Genomic DNA, 21,496 nt, shown 5'->3' with positions numbered 1-21,496 from the left:
TGAGAGGACAGGAAGCTACTTTTTGTAATATATGGGTGTAAGACCGTCCGGGCCCGGGGCGGAGGTATTTATCAGAGATTTAACCGTAAGTTTCAATTCGTCAGCGGATATAACCTGGCTAAGTGAGGAAGATTGCGACTCACTAAGCGCGGGTAGACGACAAGTATTTAAGAATGTTTTGATTTGAAGTCTAAGGTCTCTAGGCGGGGGTGTGTTAGATTGAAGGTCGTACAATTTGGAGTAAAATTCCTGGAACCGGTTAGCTATCTTCTCAGGGTCAAATTGCTTACAGGAGGAGGCATCTTGAATATGAATAATTCTGTTACGGGTCTGTTTGGCGCGCAAACTACGAGCCAAAAGGGCGTCGGCTTTGTTGCCTTTCTCGTAGAATTTTTGTCTGAGCCATTTCAGTGTGTTGGCCGCTTTATTGGACAAAAGTTGTTGTAACTGAGCTTTTACAGCTAGGATTTTAAGATAAGTTTTGTGTTTTGGGTAGCGTTGATGTTTCTTGGTGAGGGAAACAAGCTCAGATTCGAAATCTTGAATCCGAGCTAAATGGATTTTTTTCTGGGCTAATGACATACTAATTAAGAGGCCTCGGATAGTGGCTTTATGAGCCTCCCATAAAACAGAGTGCGAGATATCTGGGGATGAGTTGAAGTTTCTGAACTCCTCGATTGCCTGTGACACTTTATGAAAGTTTTCCGGTTTGGAGACAAGGGAGTCGTGCATGCGCCAGGACCGATGAGGGCGGGAAGTATATCCACATTAAGAGAGACCACCGCATGATCCAACCAGGTAATTGGGATTATATCCAAGGAGCGCAGGGAAGAAGTGGACGATTTTTCTGTGAAAATCCTATCAATGCGTGTGTGGATGTTGTGAGGGACGGAAAAGTGTGTGTATGCACGAACAGAAGAGTTCAGAACTCGCCAAGAGTCATAGAGATCATACAGCTTGACTAGGGAGCAAAGATGACGAGAGTCTCTAGAGGTCCGCAAAGAGGAGGGTGATGGCGGAGAGCGGTCTAGTTTGGCATCCAACGTGACATTAAACTCCCCACCCAGAATGAGGTGTCCTTTAGCTGATTGAAAAAGTTTAGCAAAGAAATCTGAAAAGAAGGGTCCCTGTCCCACATTAGGAGCATAGAGAGTCGCTATGGTTATGGGCGTTTGGGAGATAGAACCAACCAGTATTGTGTATTTGCCTTGGTCAGCTGTTATTGTGGAATGTACAGTTAATGGAACTGACTGATGGACTAGGATAGCAGTGCCGCTAGTTTTGCGAGGAGAGGTGGAATGGAATGCACGCGGGAAGGTTCTATTTGTAAGGCTTGGGTGCGAGTGCGTAAAATGCGTTTCCTGCAGAAGAACTATGTGAGCCTTAAGGCGTTTTAATTCTTGGAGAGCCATGGTGCATTTCTGTGGGGCATTGAGACCATTAACATTTAAAGATATTATCTTGATAGTCGTGGTGGGTGTGGAAGAGGAAAGCTTAATGAGGCGAGTCTGAAAGCTAGGCAGAGAGAGAGGAGGAAAAGAGATGTTAGTAGGAAGGGGGAGGGAGGGGAAGGGAAGGGACCGGAGATGGGGGTTCCAGACTCCGGTTTAAAACAATGTGGATGACACATCCTGTGTGTCAATGGGGTTCGTGGGGGTCGTGACTGGCAGACCAAGTGACAGTCTGGGATAATCACAAGTTAACAAAATTGTTAAGGCAGAAGGGGGAGAGTATGGTGGACCTTGGGGAAGGGGTAGTTATCAGAGGGATCATTTTGAGGATAATGCCCTGTACAGGGGAAGGCCCAAGACCTAAATCTCGAGACCCCATCCGGACGATGGCATATCGTTTAAACTAGCATGAAAGCATATCTGATATAAAAAAGTAAAGTATGAGGGGGACATCCAGAGAGGCGGGCAAAACCGCAAAAGTGGATTAACAACTATATATAAATAGGGGGGTCAGGATTTATATAGGGGGAAATCTGAGAACCGAGTGGACATAGCGATAGAAACATGTTTTAAATTAACAGCATCACAGAGAACTAACAACACCTCTAGAATGATGTACATATCTAACGGTAGTTATTGGGTAACAACGACCTATCTAGCATACCCTTGCCAAAGTAGTGCTAATTAGGGAGGGCTCAATATGGACACATGTTCACCAAAAAACACTATTGTGAAGAGCCACTGAGCATTTTACAATAGAGAAAACATTATGTGAAACATCAAACATGAGTTGTTGGAAACGGAAATGCTAGGGTATATAAACTAACAGAGTCGTAACCTTGTTGGAGTAATGTAAGTTGGGAGGGACCCAGTTGAACTATATAGGTCAGACCCAAAGCACACCACCCTGTAAAACTATTAATTAGAAAAATAACCACTGTCTGGGAGTGACACGGAACATCAAACAACAAAAAAACATCAAAACAGTTTCTCAGATGAGTACTATTAAGTCGATTCCTCTGAGGTGAAAACGGGTTCTATATCAACGCAGATCCGGAAGTCCGGAGAACCTGTAATGGAGAGCAGAGAGAGGGAGAGAAAAAAGAAAACAGAAAAAGAAACAGCAGGAAAACACACAATCATAGCTTGCTAATGACGGGTAGGAGCCCGACGAGGAGACCCAAGAGCGAATTAGGCTGTAGACCAAGTAGGTGAAGGGGCTCTTCGCGGAACGGAAGAGCTGTCTGTGGGCAGGGATGGAGAAGTCATCGGGATGCCCATCTTTTCCAGCATAGAAAGACCTTCTTCATGAGTCTTAATCCTATGAGAGGAGCCATTATGAGTAACTTGTAGAGCAAAGGGGAAGCCCCATCGATATCGAATGCAATGATTTCTGAGGGCTTTTGTGATGGTGATTAGGTTGCAGTGTTTTCTTAACGTTGAGGGAACTAAATCCTGAAAATCTGGATGTTATGACCAGAATAGGAAACAGCTGGAGTATTGCGTGTCGCAGCAATAAATTGTTCTTTGATGGTGAAGTAATGGAATCTCATCACCACGTCTCTGGGCGGCTGGTCAGAAGGGGGTTTGGCACGTAGAGCTCTATGAGCGCGGTCTAGAAGAAAGTCTGAAGAAGGAGTGTCAGGGAGGCATTGACGGAGAAGGCCCTCCGAGTATTTAGGTAAAGCATCAGCGTCAATGAGTTCAGGAATATTCTTAAGGCGGACGTTGTTGCGTCTTGTGCGATTCTCTACATCTTCATTATGATCTTGCATGTCTGATATAGATTGGCGCATTTCTGCGAGTTGTTGGTCAACTGATTGTTGGTGGGAACAGACATTGTCCACTTTGCGTTCTAAAGAATCTGTGCGATTGCCAAGAGCTAGGACTTCGGCTTTAATGTCTTGGATAACCGCTCTCATCTCGGCTTGTATGGTGGTTTGAATGATTTTTAACAGCTCTGGTGTGGAGCAAATTACATTTGAGGGTTGAGATTCCTTGTGTACTGAGACTGGCGATGAAGGGGCTTCAAGTGAGGAGGAGTTCGCTTGCGTTCTATCTTTGCGGGCGAATATGGCCGGCTGGACAGCTTTTTTCGGCTTGTGACACATAACTCGAGAAGTAGGAGAAGCACTAATGCGGTGCAACCCAGCTGTAGAATAATATGGTCAATGCAAGTTGCTAGCATACAATCCCCAAGGTTCAAGGGTGCAGACTAGTTACTCCATAGAGAGAGGGGGTTTTTTTGGTTTCTTTTTAAAAAATAAAAATATAAGTTAAATAGCACTTGAGAATATCAATGAGCAGATAAGTGTTGTGTACTGACACTAAATGGCGTTAGAGGCCAACAAACTGAGATGATTAACAACGAGAAAACCATAATTGTGAGTTGTACACTTTGGCCACTAGGTGGCAGGAGGGTACCGGACAGGTCCTGAAGAAAAAATAATATATATTCTAGCCACAAAGTGGCAACACTGCCTCAGGGGATGCAGAAATTTTTACTGAGGATAATATGGCTGCAAAAAATATATTATCTTCTTCCCACTGCTATCGATAAAGCCACTTGTTTTAATGACTTAAAAATGCAGATCTGCTATGAAGAGTTGCAATAATTTGCAAACATTTGTCAGGGCTATCAGTCCTCAGCAGCTCACCTGCAGTTTTAATGAGATGGAAGCTCAGAATTAGATTCCAGGTGTTTCTCCCTGTTCCAGTGTCTGGCTGTGATATTAGCTTCTTCAGGGGACACAGAGGCCTCAGGAAATATGCCACGGGTCGCTCGCTCCACAGGACCCTGCTTCCAGGGAACTAGAATAGCAGGCGCAGCCCCTTCTTCACAGGAGCCACTGGTGAAGCCAGTTGACAACGGTAAGTGCCGCGCGGGAGGTGGTGCAGCGGGGAACGATCACAGACTCTCTGTCTCCCTTTATTCTTCACCGCTCTCCACACACAACAAGTGTAGCAGCCAGGAAGGGTCAGTGCTGTATAAAGATCTAGGCGCTGCTCTCTCTTCGCACCAAAAGGACGGGGCGGAAGACAAGGGGGAAATATGAAGCCCCAGGGACAATAAGCTCAGAAAAGAGCACGGTCGGGGAGGCAGCGCTTCTTCCTCTGTTCACTGGTGGTCAGCACGTTTTGATCAGAGCAGTTGTGATGTTAAATGTGGACAGAAATAGTTTTCTGTAGAAGGAGCCTCTAGAAAACTCGACCATCTTGGCTGCCAAGCCACGCCCCGCAAGCACCCTTTTTTAACGTGGTTTTGTCCACATGTCACCACCTCATCATTTTTCTCCATCACCTCATCCTTCATCTTTATCGCCACATCTATCCAGATGTCTATCCAGACACAGGGATCTCTCTCAGCGGTCCTGCGTATCACACTTCTCTCTCTCTGTCACCCCCAGCAACCACCAACCACTCCCAACTGTCACTTCTCCTTCAAGAAATATATTTATATATATTTTTAAAATCTTTATAAACACTTTTAACAATTAACAAATTAAATTAACAAATTAAAAACATCTTAGTTTACCAAATTTCAGCCCTTTCTGAGTGTTTTTTTTCCACACACACTAAGAATTTAGTAGGTCAGTGTATAACTCCACCCAGCAGGTGGCGCTGCAGCTTGTTTGTTGTTTTTTTCACACACACAGAGACTAACACACGCCACTAGGCTTATATATATTAGATATATGTATATATATATATATATATATATATATATATGTGTATATATATATATATATATATATATATATATGTGTATATATATATATATATGTATGTATATATAATATATATATATATATATATATATATATATATATATATATAATGTGTGTATAAAGTACAGGATATGGCGCAATAAGGTGCGTTGCCAGGGGTATGTAACCCAAGTTCAGTGGAATAATAATATAGTTCAAGACAGTTCAATACTTCTATTTTCCTGGACGATCCTTAAGGACCACAGGTATAAGTCCAGTTGGTAAGCATTAAAAGACAGAAAAAACAGGAAAAAAAACAGGTATGAGATCAGTGTGTTAGTGATAGCCCATCACCTAGATGAATACACACCATAAGGAATAAAGGTTGCTTATCTGCATATATCTTGTCCAGAGACTGGAACACAGTTAATACGGCTGTTCTCTCAATGATATATAATCAGCATTCTCTCCAAGGAGGTAGTATAGTCAGCAAAACTGCATGCCTGCTCACCAGCCATACACCAGCAGCATACTGTTAACACCATAACTCTCCTCCACACAGTGGATAGGGAAAAAAGAATAATGCACTCTATGGTGTAGTATTTCAAAGAAATCAGCATTTAATAAAAAGTAACATATAAAATGCACACTCACATTGAGTAGTTATAACAAAAGCTTATCTATAATTAAGGTAACAGATATACCATGTCCTCGGGTACAGCAGGAACCTCCCACAGTCTCCGCACAGGAATTACTGATGGTATGGTGATCCAGATATGACCCAGGAGTGAATAGAATGATTCTCTACGCGTTTCGTCCCTAGCAGGACTTCCTCAGGAGGTAGTTCCCCCCCCCCTGACAAAAAAAACCCCCAAAAAACAAAAACTACGCGAGAACTGCTGCGCAAGTGCCCACGCATGCGCAGTAGCTCCGTTTCTGCAGCGTTGTCCTATACAGCAGCCGCAGCGCTGTCAAATATGCTTCTTTGACATCGCCGCGGCTGCTGTATAGGGCAGTGCCACTATGGTGGCCACTTAGTTAGCGCAGGGGGGGTTTCTGGAGACCCAGAAACCCCCCCTGCGTGCGCCACTGAGCATGTAGCACATTCATTGATCAAACGCAGGTAGAGGTTTATCAGCTGAGCATGTGACTGACTTGCATCATAAACAGCATTTGCGATCTAATACCCAATAAGACCTCCCTATTTGATTTTATTTCCTGCAACAGATTAAGGTGAGTAACAAGCAGTTTGGTCAGAGTGACTAGAACTTCATCAGCATAAAGCTGTATCTTATTATCTTCAAGGGCAATTTTTGTTTCTGTTACGGACTAATAATAATGTTATTCCTGATTCTAGTTGCAAATGACTCCTTTATAGTGCAAGGATCAGGGGAGGCAGTGGATAAACCTCAGTAGTGCTGTTAGTAATACTGTAGGAAGGAAAAGTGAAACCATTATTCACCACTGAGGCAGGGGGGAAAGTGATTCCATTAGTCAACACTGAGGCAGGGGGAAAAGGGAAACCATTAGTTGGCACCAAGGCAGTGGGGTTTTGATAGAAAGCCCCAATAGCTCTGAGGAATATTTTTTTTCAACCCCATAGGCTGGAAAGTCCTTTGCTTGTAAGGCCAAGACAGTTTATTGACTGCTTTCTTTGCATTGAGAGCCACCACAAGAAAGAAGGTCCTGCTTCTTTGTAATTAAAATCAGGTTAATTGTTTGTCTAGTGTAGTCCATTGCTAGGGACAAACCTGAGCTGGTTCAAATGTACCAATGTAATTGCTCTCATCTCCCCTACCTTTTAGGTAGTAGAATCGCAAATGATTTCTACATTAAGCACTATATAGGTTGGTAACAGTCATACATTTTGGAATCTCATATAAACCATGGGTGGCAAATGATTTTTGAAATTATTACTTACCGTTTTATTTGCACCATATACAAGTCCTTCTGTTACTGTAGTGTATGGCAGATTTGGCCAAATTGGAGGAGTGTGACTGGATAACATATAAATAGCTTATGGTGTGAATTTATTTAAAGGAAATAGTGCGGGGCGCTTATTTATATAAATTACCAATGCACTTATTTTTAATATTGTGTATATTTTGAGATAGGAAATCGTTATTTCTGAGAGCAGGGTAGAAAATGTGTGTTTCCTGTTTAGCCTCTCTAGAGGAAGTGCATTATGTCTGATGTATATATCTGATGCAATGAGCCTTTGTTTACCAAGCCTTTGGTGTATTGTGATGTGGGGAAGTGGCTTGTTTTTTTTTTTTTTTGTTGTTCTGTGGGAATGTGTATTCCGCGACTGTGAAGTATGACTTGCTAGTGGGTTTCCTGCCTCTGAAATAAGATCCAGGAAATCACTGCAAGGTTTTGAAGAATATCATAGCTAAGTGTTAATATTAGTGGTTTTGCACTACATGTAAATCCATGTTTTGGTAAACGGGGTTACATACTGATTCTAAAAATAGCCTGTGTCCAAATCTGTATAAAATGCACTTGTACACTGAAATGTATCATTGTGATGTTCCATCTGACCTGACCACTGATACCTCTAATCAGTGGAACTGTCCTTGTCAGTACACTTGAGCAATAAACATCACTTGCTTCATAGACCTGCTTGAAAATATCTTCCATGCTGAAAATCCTGTGACCTACATATTAGACCCTAATCCGTTCTCCAGCTGATTCTGAGGTTGGTCCCAGCTCTCCAGTACCTATGCAGCCATGGTCAGTGTGATAGGCCAAGGGGGATCCATCCACAACCCTGATCCATAGTAAGAGGTCAGGAGTACCAGCCCAGGTACACCAGCAACGAGGTACGCTAGCAGCATAAGTTACCCAGAAGGAACGAGTTTCTGAGTGCCATAAAAGGAGCTCAGTGGTGGCAGCAGGCCCCTCCCACTGCGGCAGGAGGGGCGTTTTCGGAATAACGAAAGGGGACGGTGGCAAAGTAAGCCCAGCCGGTTCTCAGCAACAACAGACAGGGTGGCATAGGTGGCCCATCCTGTCACAGGAGAGTATATTGAACCATATGAATATAGGTAAAAGCATGGTACCTCTGCTTACTGCATTGACCAAATTGGTTAGGTATGGTTATTCAGCAGTGGGTGAGAGCAATACAGGATCATAGGTGTCATGCAATGTGATTATCCAAAGAGGCTATCACTATCTTTTTGTTTTAAACACAGATAGACTGGCATACCAAATAGCTTTTTGTGTGGCTAGCATAAGTCAGTCAATAGAGTATAGAGCTTTTGGCACTTGCACAGTGCTCTTCTATATTGTATTGTATGTTGATATTTCTGTATGTTTTGTATTTCATCTAACATTTCCTGATTTCTGCTCTGAGCAATACAATCCTGTAAAATAAATCCTTTGTACATAGGTGCACTTTGCTTTGCAAACCAGTAAAGGAAATAATTAAGCAATGAAGCCTGTGAGCACGCGACCTTTTGTGTCCTAAGCATGGCCCCATTCACTGGCCTCAATTTTTTAATTCAAAACAGGCAAGACCTTCCTGTTACAGTAGTATATATTGCCACTATCTCCTCACCAAACTTGCATCAGTTGACTTTTCACATTTTTATCATACTTGCCAACATTTTAGATTTGGCTTCCGGGAGTTGCCAGGGGGAGGATGGCGTGCATGGGTCAGGGCTCCGAAAATCGCATCATTTTGGCCACTGTGATTCCCGGTGAATCGCGGCGTTTGAACTGAATTCTGCCCACTTCACTAGGAAGTGTAAACTCTCGTGAAATGCGGGAGTCTCCTGGACATTCCGGGAGAGTTGGCAAGTTTGATTTTTATTTATTTTTTTAAACATATTTTATTAGGGAGATTTTTCAATTTTTAAACAGTGTAAAGATTAAGTTACATTGATCAAACAACAGATACATTGCGAATGAGAAAAACAATATAAACTTCGCCAATAAAAGTAAGAACAGAGAAAGAAAAAGAAAAAAGAGAGAGGGCAGGGGACAAGGAGAGGAAGGGAAAAGGAAAAGGAAAAAATGTTAGTGTGGTGAGAGGGGGAAGGAGAAGGGGCACCTGGCTTGGCTTCTAAATGTATAACAGGTACAAACTGTATATTGAACGTCTTCTGATACTATATTCATCGGTTTCCAATTTAATCGGGCCTTGGCTGTTCTGCACCATAGGAGGCGAGCCAAGGGTCCCAAATTGCTCAAAATTTATTGGGACGGTCATTGAGAATGCTTGTAATGTGTTCACAGCTATAGGTCTGCCATACTCTATTGATAATTTCAGGCAGTGAAGGGAATTCCAGATGCTTCCAATTTGCTGCTATTGCGCATTTGGCTGCATTGAGTATATGGCCCACAAGCGCCATTGTATATTTGCTAACGTCTGGTATAGGCCTATGTAGTAGTGAGTATGAGGAGCAAGGGGGAAGTTTTACTAAGGGTGACTCTATTGATTAGATTGTGAATTTTCCGCCAGAATTCCACATGTCCCGGGCAGGACCACCAAATATGTTGGAATGAGCCTTCCTGTCCACATAATCTCCAGCATAAGCTAGAGGAATCAGGATATATGGCTTTCAAGCGGGTTGGAACTAAATACCATCTATATAAGAGCTTATACGAGTTCTCTTTGGTACGTACACAGATAGAGCTCTTAGCGACTCGTGACCTGATCTTAGCCCACTCCTCTACCTCTAGTTCAACGCCAAGATCTTCTTCCCACTTCAGCTCATAGCGATCTTTGGCAGGTTGATGAAATGCCACCATGATGCTGTAAAAAGTAGAGATTAAACTAGTAGGGAGGGATTTACCTCTGCAAAAAGTTTCTAAAGGTGTACGTTGGTTTATAAGCTTAAGAGTTGGGATTGATTGATATAGATGTCTTAACTGAAGGTATTGGTAGAAACGGTCATGGGGATGTCATATCGTTTTTGTAAGTCAGCAAGTTCAGGAAATATCCTCATAGGCGTTATGTCAGTAATGAATCTTAGACCCCGTCGGGACCAGTGGTGGAAAGAGGAGTGTTGTTGTCCTGGTGGAAAGGCTGGATTGTTCCACAGTGGGAACATAGCTTCCGAATTTTTAATTAGTTGAAACGTGCGAGTACTGTAGTCCCATATCTGGAGGGAGAAACGGGTGGTGGATAGGAGTAAAGAGAGTGGCGGTCTATGTTTGATTGATATCCAAAGTAATGTATAGGGCGAGAGTAAGTGCAAAAATGTAGCCTCAATGTCTACCCAGAGCCTTGTGGAAGATGGGGAGTGAAATAAAACTAGTTGGGTCAAGTGTGCAGCAATATAGTATTTGGAGATGTTTGGGAGGCCCACCCCTCCCTCTGAGTTTTGACGGAAGAGCGTGCAAGCCCGCACACGGGGTCGTCTGCCCGCCCAAACAAATCTGGTAATTTGCTTCTGCAGGGTCTGTAGCGCAAGAGAGGGTACTCGAACAGGTAGGGTTTGAAACAAATAAAGAATTTGTGGCAAGAGGTTCATTTTTACCGCCGCCATGCGGCCGAGCCAAGAGATATATAATCTATCCCATTTTTCAAGATTACATTTGAGTGAGTCTAAGAACCTGGGGAAGTTAGCTGCATATATCTGATTATAATCGGACGTTAGGTAAATCCCCAAGTATTTAAGTTTATCTCGTTGCCATCGGAAATTTGTTTGGCTCTTCAGGGTATCGAATAGGTGGGAAGGTAGGTTAAGAGGGAGAATTTCCGATTTGTCCATGTTGATCTTAAAGTTAGATACTGCACAATTCGTTGAGTTCTTTTTGAAGAGATGGGATGGAGGTGAGGGGATTGGTAACTGTAAGAAGAATATCATCTGCGTACATAGATATCTTATAATCAGTCGACCCCATTTGAATTCTAGAAATTGCCGGGTTCTTGCGTACACGCGACGCCAGTGGCTCCATCGTGAGAGCGAACAGCAAGGGGGAGAGTGGGCAGCCCACAGAACGGAGACGACGCAGCGCCATTGGCTATGACTGTAGCTGAGGGATTATGATAGAGGGACGCTAGTCCGCATAGGAAACGGCCTTTGAACCCTATTGCACCCAAGGTGGCTCTCATAAAAGGCCATTAGACCCTGTCAAACGCCTTTTCTGCATCAAGAGACACCACCAGAGCAGGAACCTGGACCCGATTTGCTATTTCAATTAGATCAATAGCTCGCCTAGTATTGTCGGCTCATTGTCGAGCAGGAATAAAACCCACCTAGTCCGGGTGGACTAGGGCGGGAATCACTCTGGCTAGTCTGTTCGCTAGTAATTTGGCAAATAGCTTTAGGTCCACGTTTAGTAGTGAAATTGGTCGATAGCTTTCACAACGACTAGGGCCTCGTCCCTCTTTAGCTATAACAATAACGTCCGCCCTGGTGGTGTCCCTTTCAAAGTTCTTACCATTCAAAATTGTTTCAAAAAGCGAGAGGAGCATAGGTGCAAGATCAAAGGCAATTTTTTTATAATATATTGCCGTAAGGCCATCTGGGCCTGGAGCTGCCGAATTTCTTAGGGTCTTAATGGTCGTTTTAATCTCCTTTATCGTGATTTCAGCATTTAAGATTGAAAGTTCTGCTGCAGTAAGGCAGGGGAGGGAACAAGTCTGAAGAAAGTCTCATATCTGGTTGTGAAGAATATCTGGGGAGTCTGTAGGCAGGGGGAGATTATATAGCAAAGTGTAGTAGGCACTGAATCTATCGGCTATAGATTGTGGGTCGTATAATGACTGCTGTGCTTCATCCTTAATGGACATTATGCGATTACGGGTCCGTTTGTTTTGAAACCTGCGAGCGAGCAGTGTATCAGCTTTTTCCCCTTTTTCGTAGTAGCGTTGTTGCAGCCATTGAAGGCTTTTGGCCGACTTTGAAGCCAGTAAGTTGCCTAATTGTCTTCGCAGAGCCAGGAGTTTTAAATAAGTTTTGCGTTTGGGATATGTTTGATGCTGTCTCGTTAGGGTTTGTATATGGTCTTCTAGGTCAGCAACCGCTTTTTGATGTAGCTTTTTCTCGGGGGAGGCTAGACTGATCAGGCGTCCTCTGATGGTAGCTTTATGAGCTTCCCATCTTACAGTCGAAGTAGTATCGTCTTGGGCATTATCTGTCTGAAAGTCAAGAATAGCCTGCCGTATCGTGTTAATATTATCTTTTTTCAGGAATAAATGATCATTCAGTCTCCATCGATAACATGGCGTAAAGGGTGGCAAAACGTCAAGTCGCACAATCAAAGCTGAGTGGTCAAACCAGGGAACTGGTGTGATGGTGGCCGATTTCAAGGATCACGTCGTATAAGCATCTACAAAAACCATGTCTAATCTAGAATAAGTACCATGTGGTACCGAGTAATGTGTATATTGGAAGTTAGGCCAAGATAGTTTTAGGTAATTTAAAAGGAGCAGCACAATGCAAGGCTGAGGTGCAAAGGATTGGGAGGGGAAGGGAAGGGTTAGTAGGGAGATGAAAGTAAAGCAAGGGGAAAGAAGACAGCTTGGCTGGCAAGTCATGTCTTCTGAAAGTCGAAACCAGTACATCCTGTGTACTTGGGGAGTATGGGGGGTGGTTGTGTAGCCGAGGGTACACTTGCTCAGGTGGAATGGGGGGGGAAACCCAGGCGGTGCAAGTAAAAGAGGAAAAACATACATGCGTGCATTTTAGAATCATTTAAGTGGGAGAGATAAGTAGAAAAGCAATACCATGCAGTGCATTTAAAGAACATCAGTTAAGCTAAACAAGTGAGGCCATTAGCTAACAGTGAATAAGATCCTTAAAATGACATCAACATCAAAACTAGATAACATAGTCTTAACCTTAATAAAGAACTTGAGTAACTAGCCTGCAACTAAGCTGAAAAATCCGTCTGCGTCGCAACCCGGGGGCCAATCCAGAAAGTATTAAAAGCTATAGGTTAAAGAATATCCCTCAGGTTGCGAGGCAGCGGATGATCAGTGATGCGAAGTACAGCATTGCTGCCAGAACTACCAACAGCTTGAACATCAGACAACAATTGAGGGACATCAGTTAGAAAGCAAAGAAAAGATAGCAACATTACTGTATCGTGAATGCAATCTAAGACTACTTGTTTGCCGGCAAGACCTCACGAACTATTTGGGGCAGGAGTTTCTTCAGTCACGTCTCTGCAGAGATTTCTTCCGGTACAATACTCAGAGTTGCCGATAACCTTTTCCAGGTGTCACGAACAGATTATCTGAGCCCTCTAATGCCCAAATTGGAAACTTTTATCGAAGTCTTTCATGTTTGTGTCCATGAAGCCGTGGGGGCTTCTGGTCTCACAGCCTCTGTTATGCTTGATGCCAATGACGGAGGTATCGGTATTCCTAGAGTCCGTAGTAGAGTGATTCCTTGGCCTGGCGTCTTAACCTTATGGGACTGACCTTCGTGGCCGACCAGTAGGTGGAACGGAAACCCCCATCGATATTAAATTATGTGCTCTCTCAAAAGCTTAGTGATTGGGGCAAGATCTCGCCGTTTTTGTAGTGTAGAGGGAGCAAGATCCTGGTAAACTTGAAGGTCAGACCCATCAAACTGAAGCGAGGTTGTTGCTCGAGTGGCCAAGACAAATTGTTATTTATATTTATAGTAATGGAACCGAACAATGACGTCTCTAGGAGGTTAATTTAGAGGAGGTTTTGGTCGTAGTGCTCTGTGAGCTCGGTCTGTCTGTACATCCAAAGCGGAGGCATCCGGTAGGAAATGGAGGAATAGTTTCTCAAGATATTTGGGTAGGAGATCTCCATCTATTGTCTCCGGATTGTTCCGAATGTGGAGATTATTCCTCCTGTTCCTGTTTTCAATATCTTCTAAATGATCCTTAAATGATTTCATGTCCGCACGGATATCAGACAGCTCTGTGGACACAAATTCTTGGAAGTGACAAACCTCATCAACTTTCTGCTCTAGGTCTGCCGTTCTTGATCGGATAGCCGCTATTTCTTGGCGAAGCCCAGCCATTCCCTTTTTAATTTCTTCTTGGATAATCGTACGGACCTCTGTCTGCATAGTGGATTTGATGATATTTCTCAGTTCCACGGAAATAGACGTGTTGGTAGGTGGGTTGGCATCTTCTTGGTCTGAGTCAAGCTGGTGGAGCGGAGAAAATGCAGATGCTTGAGAGGCATTCTTCTTTTTAGCCTGAGTAAAAAAGGAGGCTGTTTCTGGCGGTGCATTTTTTTTCTGATTTCTGTGAGACATAGCACCGTCTTATTCTGGGAACAACTGGTAATTACAAGAAGAATATCAGGACTCAATTAGCAGTTACGAAGATCGATCTCTCTCGTGTTTGTGGACAGGTATTATAGAGTTAAAGAGCCATGGGTTCCCCTGTGTCCGAGCAAGTTAGGAGCTCATCTGGGTGCTAGACTATACATAGGTTCCTTGTTTCATAGGTAGAAGTACTGTATGTCTAACACAAGATGTCATGAGGCAGGTAGCTTATGCTGGCTAGTGTTTCTTCCCTTTCAGCAGGGCACATGGGGCAGAAGTGTGGGTAAGCCAGAAGGAACTCGTCCACAGGGTAGGGTCCCCAATCGCATAACCAGCATCACTGGAGATCAGATGCTGGGTAGCACTTCCTCAGGGAAGCCCTTCAGGTATACAGCCGTTGATGAGATGTGCTGCCAGGGCTGTTAGCACTTGAGGACACTGCCAATATGCAGTGTAATCCACGCTGGCTGAAATCGCCGTGATGCCCCGCCTCCACCGGAAGTGCGGTCTCCGCAGGACTCACCGGACTAGACACCGATTCTTCAGGGCCGGAGTCTTCTAGGTGGACATAAGCCCATACAGCGGGGAGAGATGGGTTGTAGGCGGGCTGGGAAGGTGGTATCTCCAGCAAAAGTGGCTCAGCGTGGGGAGCTCTCTCACAGTGCTGCCGGCTAGAATGGCGTCCAAGCCACGCCAGGGAGTGTATTACTGGGGCCTGAGCTCCGTATCCGCGGACCGGAAGTGCATGGCCGCGGACCGGAAGTCGGCAAGTATGATTTTTATTTGCTAATGAAAGACGTGCATGTGCATTGCTGTCCATGCTTACAGTATTTTCAGAGAATTTAAAATTCCATCACTCACAATTATTTCTTTAAATGCCTCTTTTGCATAAAATAAAATCCCAATATGTCAGTCCAGTCCTTTAGCTTGAGTCAGAACAGCAAGACTGCAGAAACACCCACAAAACAACCAACAGGACAAAAGCAAATACAGATTGACTACAATACAAAAGAAGATACTGAGTGATTGAGAGTTTTTATTTTTCTTCCTTTACTCCATAACTTGTGGCAGAATGTATGTCTGGGAGGCGATGTTTGAACTTGCTTAAAGCAACTGTGAAATTCTCCATATTCACACTCTCAGAATTCATATAGAAGCTGTTTACTCTCTTTTCATTCTCACAGCAAGAAGAAATTAACATAGATCCTCAGTGGATTGGTTTTGTGTTGTGAGGAATTAAAAAGGCTCAAGCCATATATTTTTTTATTTTCCCTTTGTACCTGCCTAGTATAAATACTCAATCATGAATATATAAAAGAATTTCTATTGTAGAAATGTACTGCACAATTGTATGTGATGGTGCTATTTAGTCAGTTAACATGGCTCACCATTCAGTGCAATTGATATTAATAGTCTTGTTTTCAACATACTCCCTATATCACTTTCCAGAGCTCTTCTGTCACTCTTATTATGCTGCGATAATCCTCTCATAACACAATAGCTGGGGGGGGACTTGGACTAGTTCTAAGGGATATGTATGATATAATCAGGAGTTGGCGATGATGTCATTGTGGCAGTGGCCTTATCTGGACAGATATAAAAATGTGAGAGTAAAGAGTTAGTCACCCCTTTAGTTTGCTAATAGCCTGCACAGAGAGATAAAATAAAACCATGTCTAGTATATGCATTCCCCGTACTAGGCACCATGCATTTTGATTGTTTCATTTTAAAGTTTTAAGTAAATCGCAAGACAAGATTGTGCTGGTTAAGTTTGTACTATAATTGCATGGATTAAATGCTGATTATTATAAATAAATATCGAATTTTCATCCAGACAAATGGTATAAATGCAACAACTACACAGGTGATACTGTTCAACAGTGGTACACACGGTGTTCAGCAGATGTGCTATGTATTGCAATTTGTCAGATGGGTGACAGCATGGGAAGAGAGCATACCAATCTCTATCTTCAACAACAGAATGGTCTTTGTCATAGTTTGAGGATAGTTAAATGAGTGTACAGTATTGTGCATTTCCATTAATAATATTTTTTAGAGTTGTTTATTTGCACCTCTGTTTACATAAGTTTAACATTGTTATCTCCATGGTCACAAATAGTTTATTTTTAATGCGCATGTTGACTGATGGCACCTTTTTCTTTTACATGTTTACCTCCTGTGTGTCCATATGTGTACAGTTTTGAATTGGATGGATGTAGAACCACCTGTAACCAATGAAATCTTCAGAATGTTGACAGCAACACAGAGTATTTCAGGGGAAGCAGAAGCCACAATCCATATATGATCCATCCACAATAGTGGATGAAGCATACTTCCCCAACAACACAGAGAAGTAATGTGAGGCTGTTGTCAAACTAAGACACCTCTACTTTAAACTTCTTAAGGTTGCAAGTGTCAAAATGACAAAAAGTGATCCTAATATTGGGAGTAACAAAAGTTACAGGATTTTGGTTCAAAATTTGTTAATATGGTTTTAAGTTGATCAGTCTTTAGAATTTTACTTTATATAATTAATGTTTGACGTGTTTACATTAAATTAAGATTTATCGCCAAATTCAGTAACTTACCTACTTACTGCAGGATTTTTTCAATTTAACCTTAAAACTGTAATTTTCATTATGTGTATTCGTCAGTTCCAGCTTATTGACATGAGATGTAATCTATTTTTTGTTTTTGTTTTGACTAGAAAGCAGTGCTTATGGATCATGGCATTCGTAGACTGACATTTTTAGTAGCACAGAAGGTAATCCTTTGAAATGTATTTTATATACATTTTGTTTTATTTTATATATATATATTGTTTTATTTTAAATATCTATTGCTGTTTTTACATTTGCTTTTTCAGGATATTCTGTTTATACAGCCATATGCATGGCAATTTAAATGTCCTGTGTTTTGCTTGTGCAGCATTTCACACGTTGCAATACACTTTTCTTTAACATATTTTTGTTATTAACATAAATATATTTCATTATTGTAGAATATTAAATCATTATCACATAGCAATTCTGCAATATATTGGTCACTTGACTTTACTGTACATTTGTTTTAATGGCTAATATGTTTTATTTAATGTTGATGTAGCATTTTTGTTAATCTTTTTCCAAAGCCCACTTACTACAGTGAGATATCTGAGTGACCCTAACTTAGCAATAATACATTTTCCTGACTCTTGAGATTCTGTTGATGTAGTCATACAGTTTTTTATGTGTGAAATATTATGAATATTACGACTAAAAACCTTTTTTTATAATGTGAGAAAAACAAATTAAAAAAAGTGATTGTAATGTAAAGATTACCCTTTTTTAAAAATGTTATTAAGGCGTTTAGTGTTAGTGTTTGTGTAGTCTCCTACATGAAAATTATTTGTCAACTATACCAACTGCGGCTGTTTGTGAGAAGGTGTTTGAGCAACCAACCTTTAATAAAAGGTCATTTGTTATTTACCAACCGCAAAATCTGCAGACATGCAGTGCTTCTTTTATGTATGCAGGGGCTCTTGCATATCCGCAGAATTACAAAGATGGACCAAGACTCTGATTGGGGCACTCGTAGTTACACACCAGATTATATTCACATAATGTCTTTATTTAATTAATTTAAACATTCTTATTTTTAAGTTTCTAAGTTCTGACCTATTTTTAAAAGTTGTCAGCGAAATATAAAATTATATCTTGAAAGGTGAATAGTGTTTGTGCTATGTGCTCTCTAAAATAAACTTGTTAAAAACTCCATTGGTTAGTGCCTTGTCAGTTTATTCTGTTATCCAGTTTATTATTGCCTTTGAATTATTGTAAATTGAAACCAGTATATTTAGACTTATTTATTATTTATAATAAGGTCTATGCTTACTGGGTTTCTGTTGTTCTAAGACAAATTCATTATCATAATATGATCCCCCCATATACATTTTTTTGTGGGTGTAATATATGATTTTCTGAGGGGTGTGTATGTTAATCCAGGTTAGATGGAAACTCAACATGGTTGAAAGTATTTGATTGTTAAATAAAATGTATATTTTGCTATTACCCTATTCCACCACTTGAGGGCAATGTATTTTCAAATGTGCTTCAGTACAGTATATTAGTATAGGCAGTTGTCCCTATACATAGATTTGTCTGTTATCACATTTATACATAGTAGCCTCATGAGAACGTTAGTAATGATATTCATTAATTTCCCATATAGCGTATCCCCGGCAGTGGTCCAAGTGGGGATGTATATGGTGGTATACGATACCGCCACTTCTCCTAAGGCCTTCTTTGTAAAACTATTAGATTCCATTCACTTACATTCCCATTACATTTCCATACCGCCACTTCTAAATTTCAACTTCAACCACTGCATACATATAGACAAAAGTGTATATATGAATCTAGGTATTTTACCGACATTGGACCGGAATCATTAAGACAAACAAAATAAATGTAAATTGTTTGTGTGACTGGATCACTTCTAAATAACTTCTGGTATAAATTTATTTAAAGGAAATAGCTCAGGGCGCTTATTTATATAATTCCACATGCATGATATCGAGTGTATTTTTGTAAGGGAAATCTTTAATTTCTGAGACAGGGGGGAGAAAATTAGTTTTTTCTGTTTTTACCTTTCTAGAGGAAATGCCTTGTTTCTGATGTGTGTGTGTGTGTGTATATATATATATATATATATATATATATATACAATTAGCCTTTGTTTAGAAAGTCTTTTGTATATCTTGGTGTAAGGAAATGCCTTGTTTGGGGTTTGTGACTTTCTGGGGGAATGTGTATTTTATAGCTGTAGATATTTTGATGTGTGAGGGTCCACTTGAGGGCACAGGAAGGTTTAATCTAGACGTGCTACTAGATTTCCTGCGTCTAAAAACAGGATGCAGGACATCACAGAATTTCTAAAATTTCACAGATAAGTGTAAATATTGTTAGCTTTGCAGTGCCTGTAAATCAATGTTTGTGTAAACAAGTGGCATCCTTATTCTAAAATTAGCCTGTGACTAAAACTGTATAAAAAGGGAATCCTTGTAAACTGAAATGTATCATTCTAATGTGCCATCTGAGTTGACCACTGATACCTTTAATCAGTGAAACTGTCCTTGTCAGGACACTTGAGCAATAAACATCACTCTGCTTCAAGACCCTGCTTGACAACTTCTTCAGTATTGCTGTAATCTTGTTACCTGCAGATTGAACCTTAAATCTAATCCATCCTCCAGCTGTTTCTGAGGTTTGGACCCAGCTGTCCAGTGCCACTGCTCTGCTATTGCCCAGCAGCTCTGGTCAGTGTGATAGGCCAGGGGGGAACCATCCACAGCACCCTGATCCATAGTAAGCGGTCAGGGGTACCAGCCCAGGTGTACCAGCACGGGAATACACTAGCAACAACAGTTACCCAGAAGGAGCGTGGTTCTGGATGCCATAATGAAGTTCAGTGGTGGCAGCACTTGTAAGACCCTCCTACTACGACAAGAGGATGCATTTAGGATAACGAAAGGGAATGTGGCAAGTAAGCCCAGCTGGTTCTCAGGAACAACAGACAGGGTGGCATAGGCGGACCATCCTGTCATAGATTTTTGGTGGCAAGTGGTGGGGTAACCGCAGGCGCCTTTTCATGAACCAGTCGGGACAGACAAGTTATTCAGGATTAACTGCAGCCAGGAGTACGCGCAGGATGTCTGATTGCACCAACATGTCCAGGGTGGACCTCGAGACTCTGTGTAGTGCCAACGGCATTGACATCTGCCATTCGCCAAACAGGGCGGAGATGAGAGTGGCGATGAGGGCATGGCACCGACAGTATGGTACCCAGGTGGAGGAAACCGATGGCGGTAGTGGCCAAGGTGGCGGCCAAGTTGATCGGGAGCGAGGTTACCAGACGCCCAGACAGCAGAGATCCCTGCTCCACAGCCTGCAGCGACCTCTACCAGCCCCTCTGTCCTATGATGAGCGCAGGACTGCCGGGCTAAAGACCAGCTGGAGGCCTTAGGTGACACCGCATCTGCAGCTGAGCGGGCACAGGTCATCGAGGCATGTTGTCAAGAGGGAAGGGCGCCACCCATGCAGCCAATGGGGGTAGTGCGCCTTAGAGGATCAGGACTGTCATCTCTACCTTGCCCTAAATTTGAGGACTGTGTTGGGAATATTGATGAGCACCTGCAGTTATTTGAAAGTAGCTGCAGGCTACACGCTATACCCAGAGAGGAATGGTTTAAGCATCTGGTGCCCACACTGCAAGGATGTGCAGTGAAGGCCTACCGTGGGGTGCCCACAGAGGACTGTGCGGACTATGATACAATGAAAAGGGCACTCCTTAAACTGTACACTATTACCCAAGAGACCTATCGTCTGAACTTCTGGGACTTTACAAAACGACCTCCACGCCACCCATGAGGAGTTTGCCAACCTGCTGCGGGAGTCTGTCAGGAAGTGGGTGCACAGAGCAGGTGCCCAGACGGTGGAAGATGTAATAGACTTAATGTGCCAAGAACAGTTTCTACCCCGATCCGCATCGGAGGTGACAGAATGGGTGCTGAATCGGAAGCCAGGCACCCTGGAAGCAGCCGTCCAACTGGCGAATCAGTATGTGGCAGTGAGGCTAACGGCCAAACCCAAAGGACTGTACAAACAGGGGGACACCCCTCTTCTGCTCACCCCCAAAAGCAGGTACCTAAACCTTCAGGTACCATTCGCCAGCCACCACACCGTCCTGTCCCTGGGAGTTATCAGAGACTACGGAGCCCAGGCTAGAGAAGAAGTGTTACAACTGCGGGAAAACCGGTCATTTAAGGACGGACTGTCCCACAGCCTCAGCACCCCAGACTCGTGCCCCTAATCCGAGTCCTGGGGCCCGACTTGCTTAACTGGCGAAGGTGAGCCATTAGAGACTGTTTCCACCCCTGCCAGCCCATTGGAGTGTGGCGTATCTGAAGGTGACTCAGCAGAGAGAGTCACCTGTGTGCCCAAAAGATCCCCCAAAAACATGTGGAGGAACCTGCAGATGAACCAAGTGGGACCCCTGCAGGGTGAAGGACTGAGAGACTCAGGGGCCTCCATTACTGTTGTGAGTCCCCATTTTATTGATCCTGATGCAGTATTGCAGGATTGCACTGCCA

General features: G+C 42.6%; 1 protein-coding gene across 3 annotated transcripts in view; it reads left to right on the top strand.

Moving 5' to 3' along the window:
• The window catches only part of ACACA (acetyl-CoA carboxylase alpha), a 526,387-nt gene that overhangs the window by 208,942 nt on the left and 295,949 nt on the right, over positions 1-21,496 (top strand). For all 3 annotated transcript variants that reach the window (XM_075195717.1, XM_075195718.1, XM_075195719.1), the window contains exon 33: positions 17,075-17,131. In XM_075195717.1, the coding sequence (XP_075051818.1) occupies positions 17,075-17,131 (57 nt within the window). The remainder of the gene's footprint in view (positions 1-17,074; positions 17,132-21,496) is intronic.

This window comes from Mixophyes fleayi, chromosome 2 (assembly GCF_038048845.1).
Source record: "Mixophyes fleayi isolate aMixFle1 chromosome 2, aMixFle1.hap1, whole genome shotgun sequence".
Classification (NCBI taxonomy): Eukaryota; Metazoa; Chordata; class Amphibia; order Anura; family Limnodynastidae; genus Mixophyes; species Mixophyes fleayi.
This window is presented reverse-complemented; position numbering and strand designations above follow the sequence as displayed.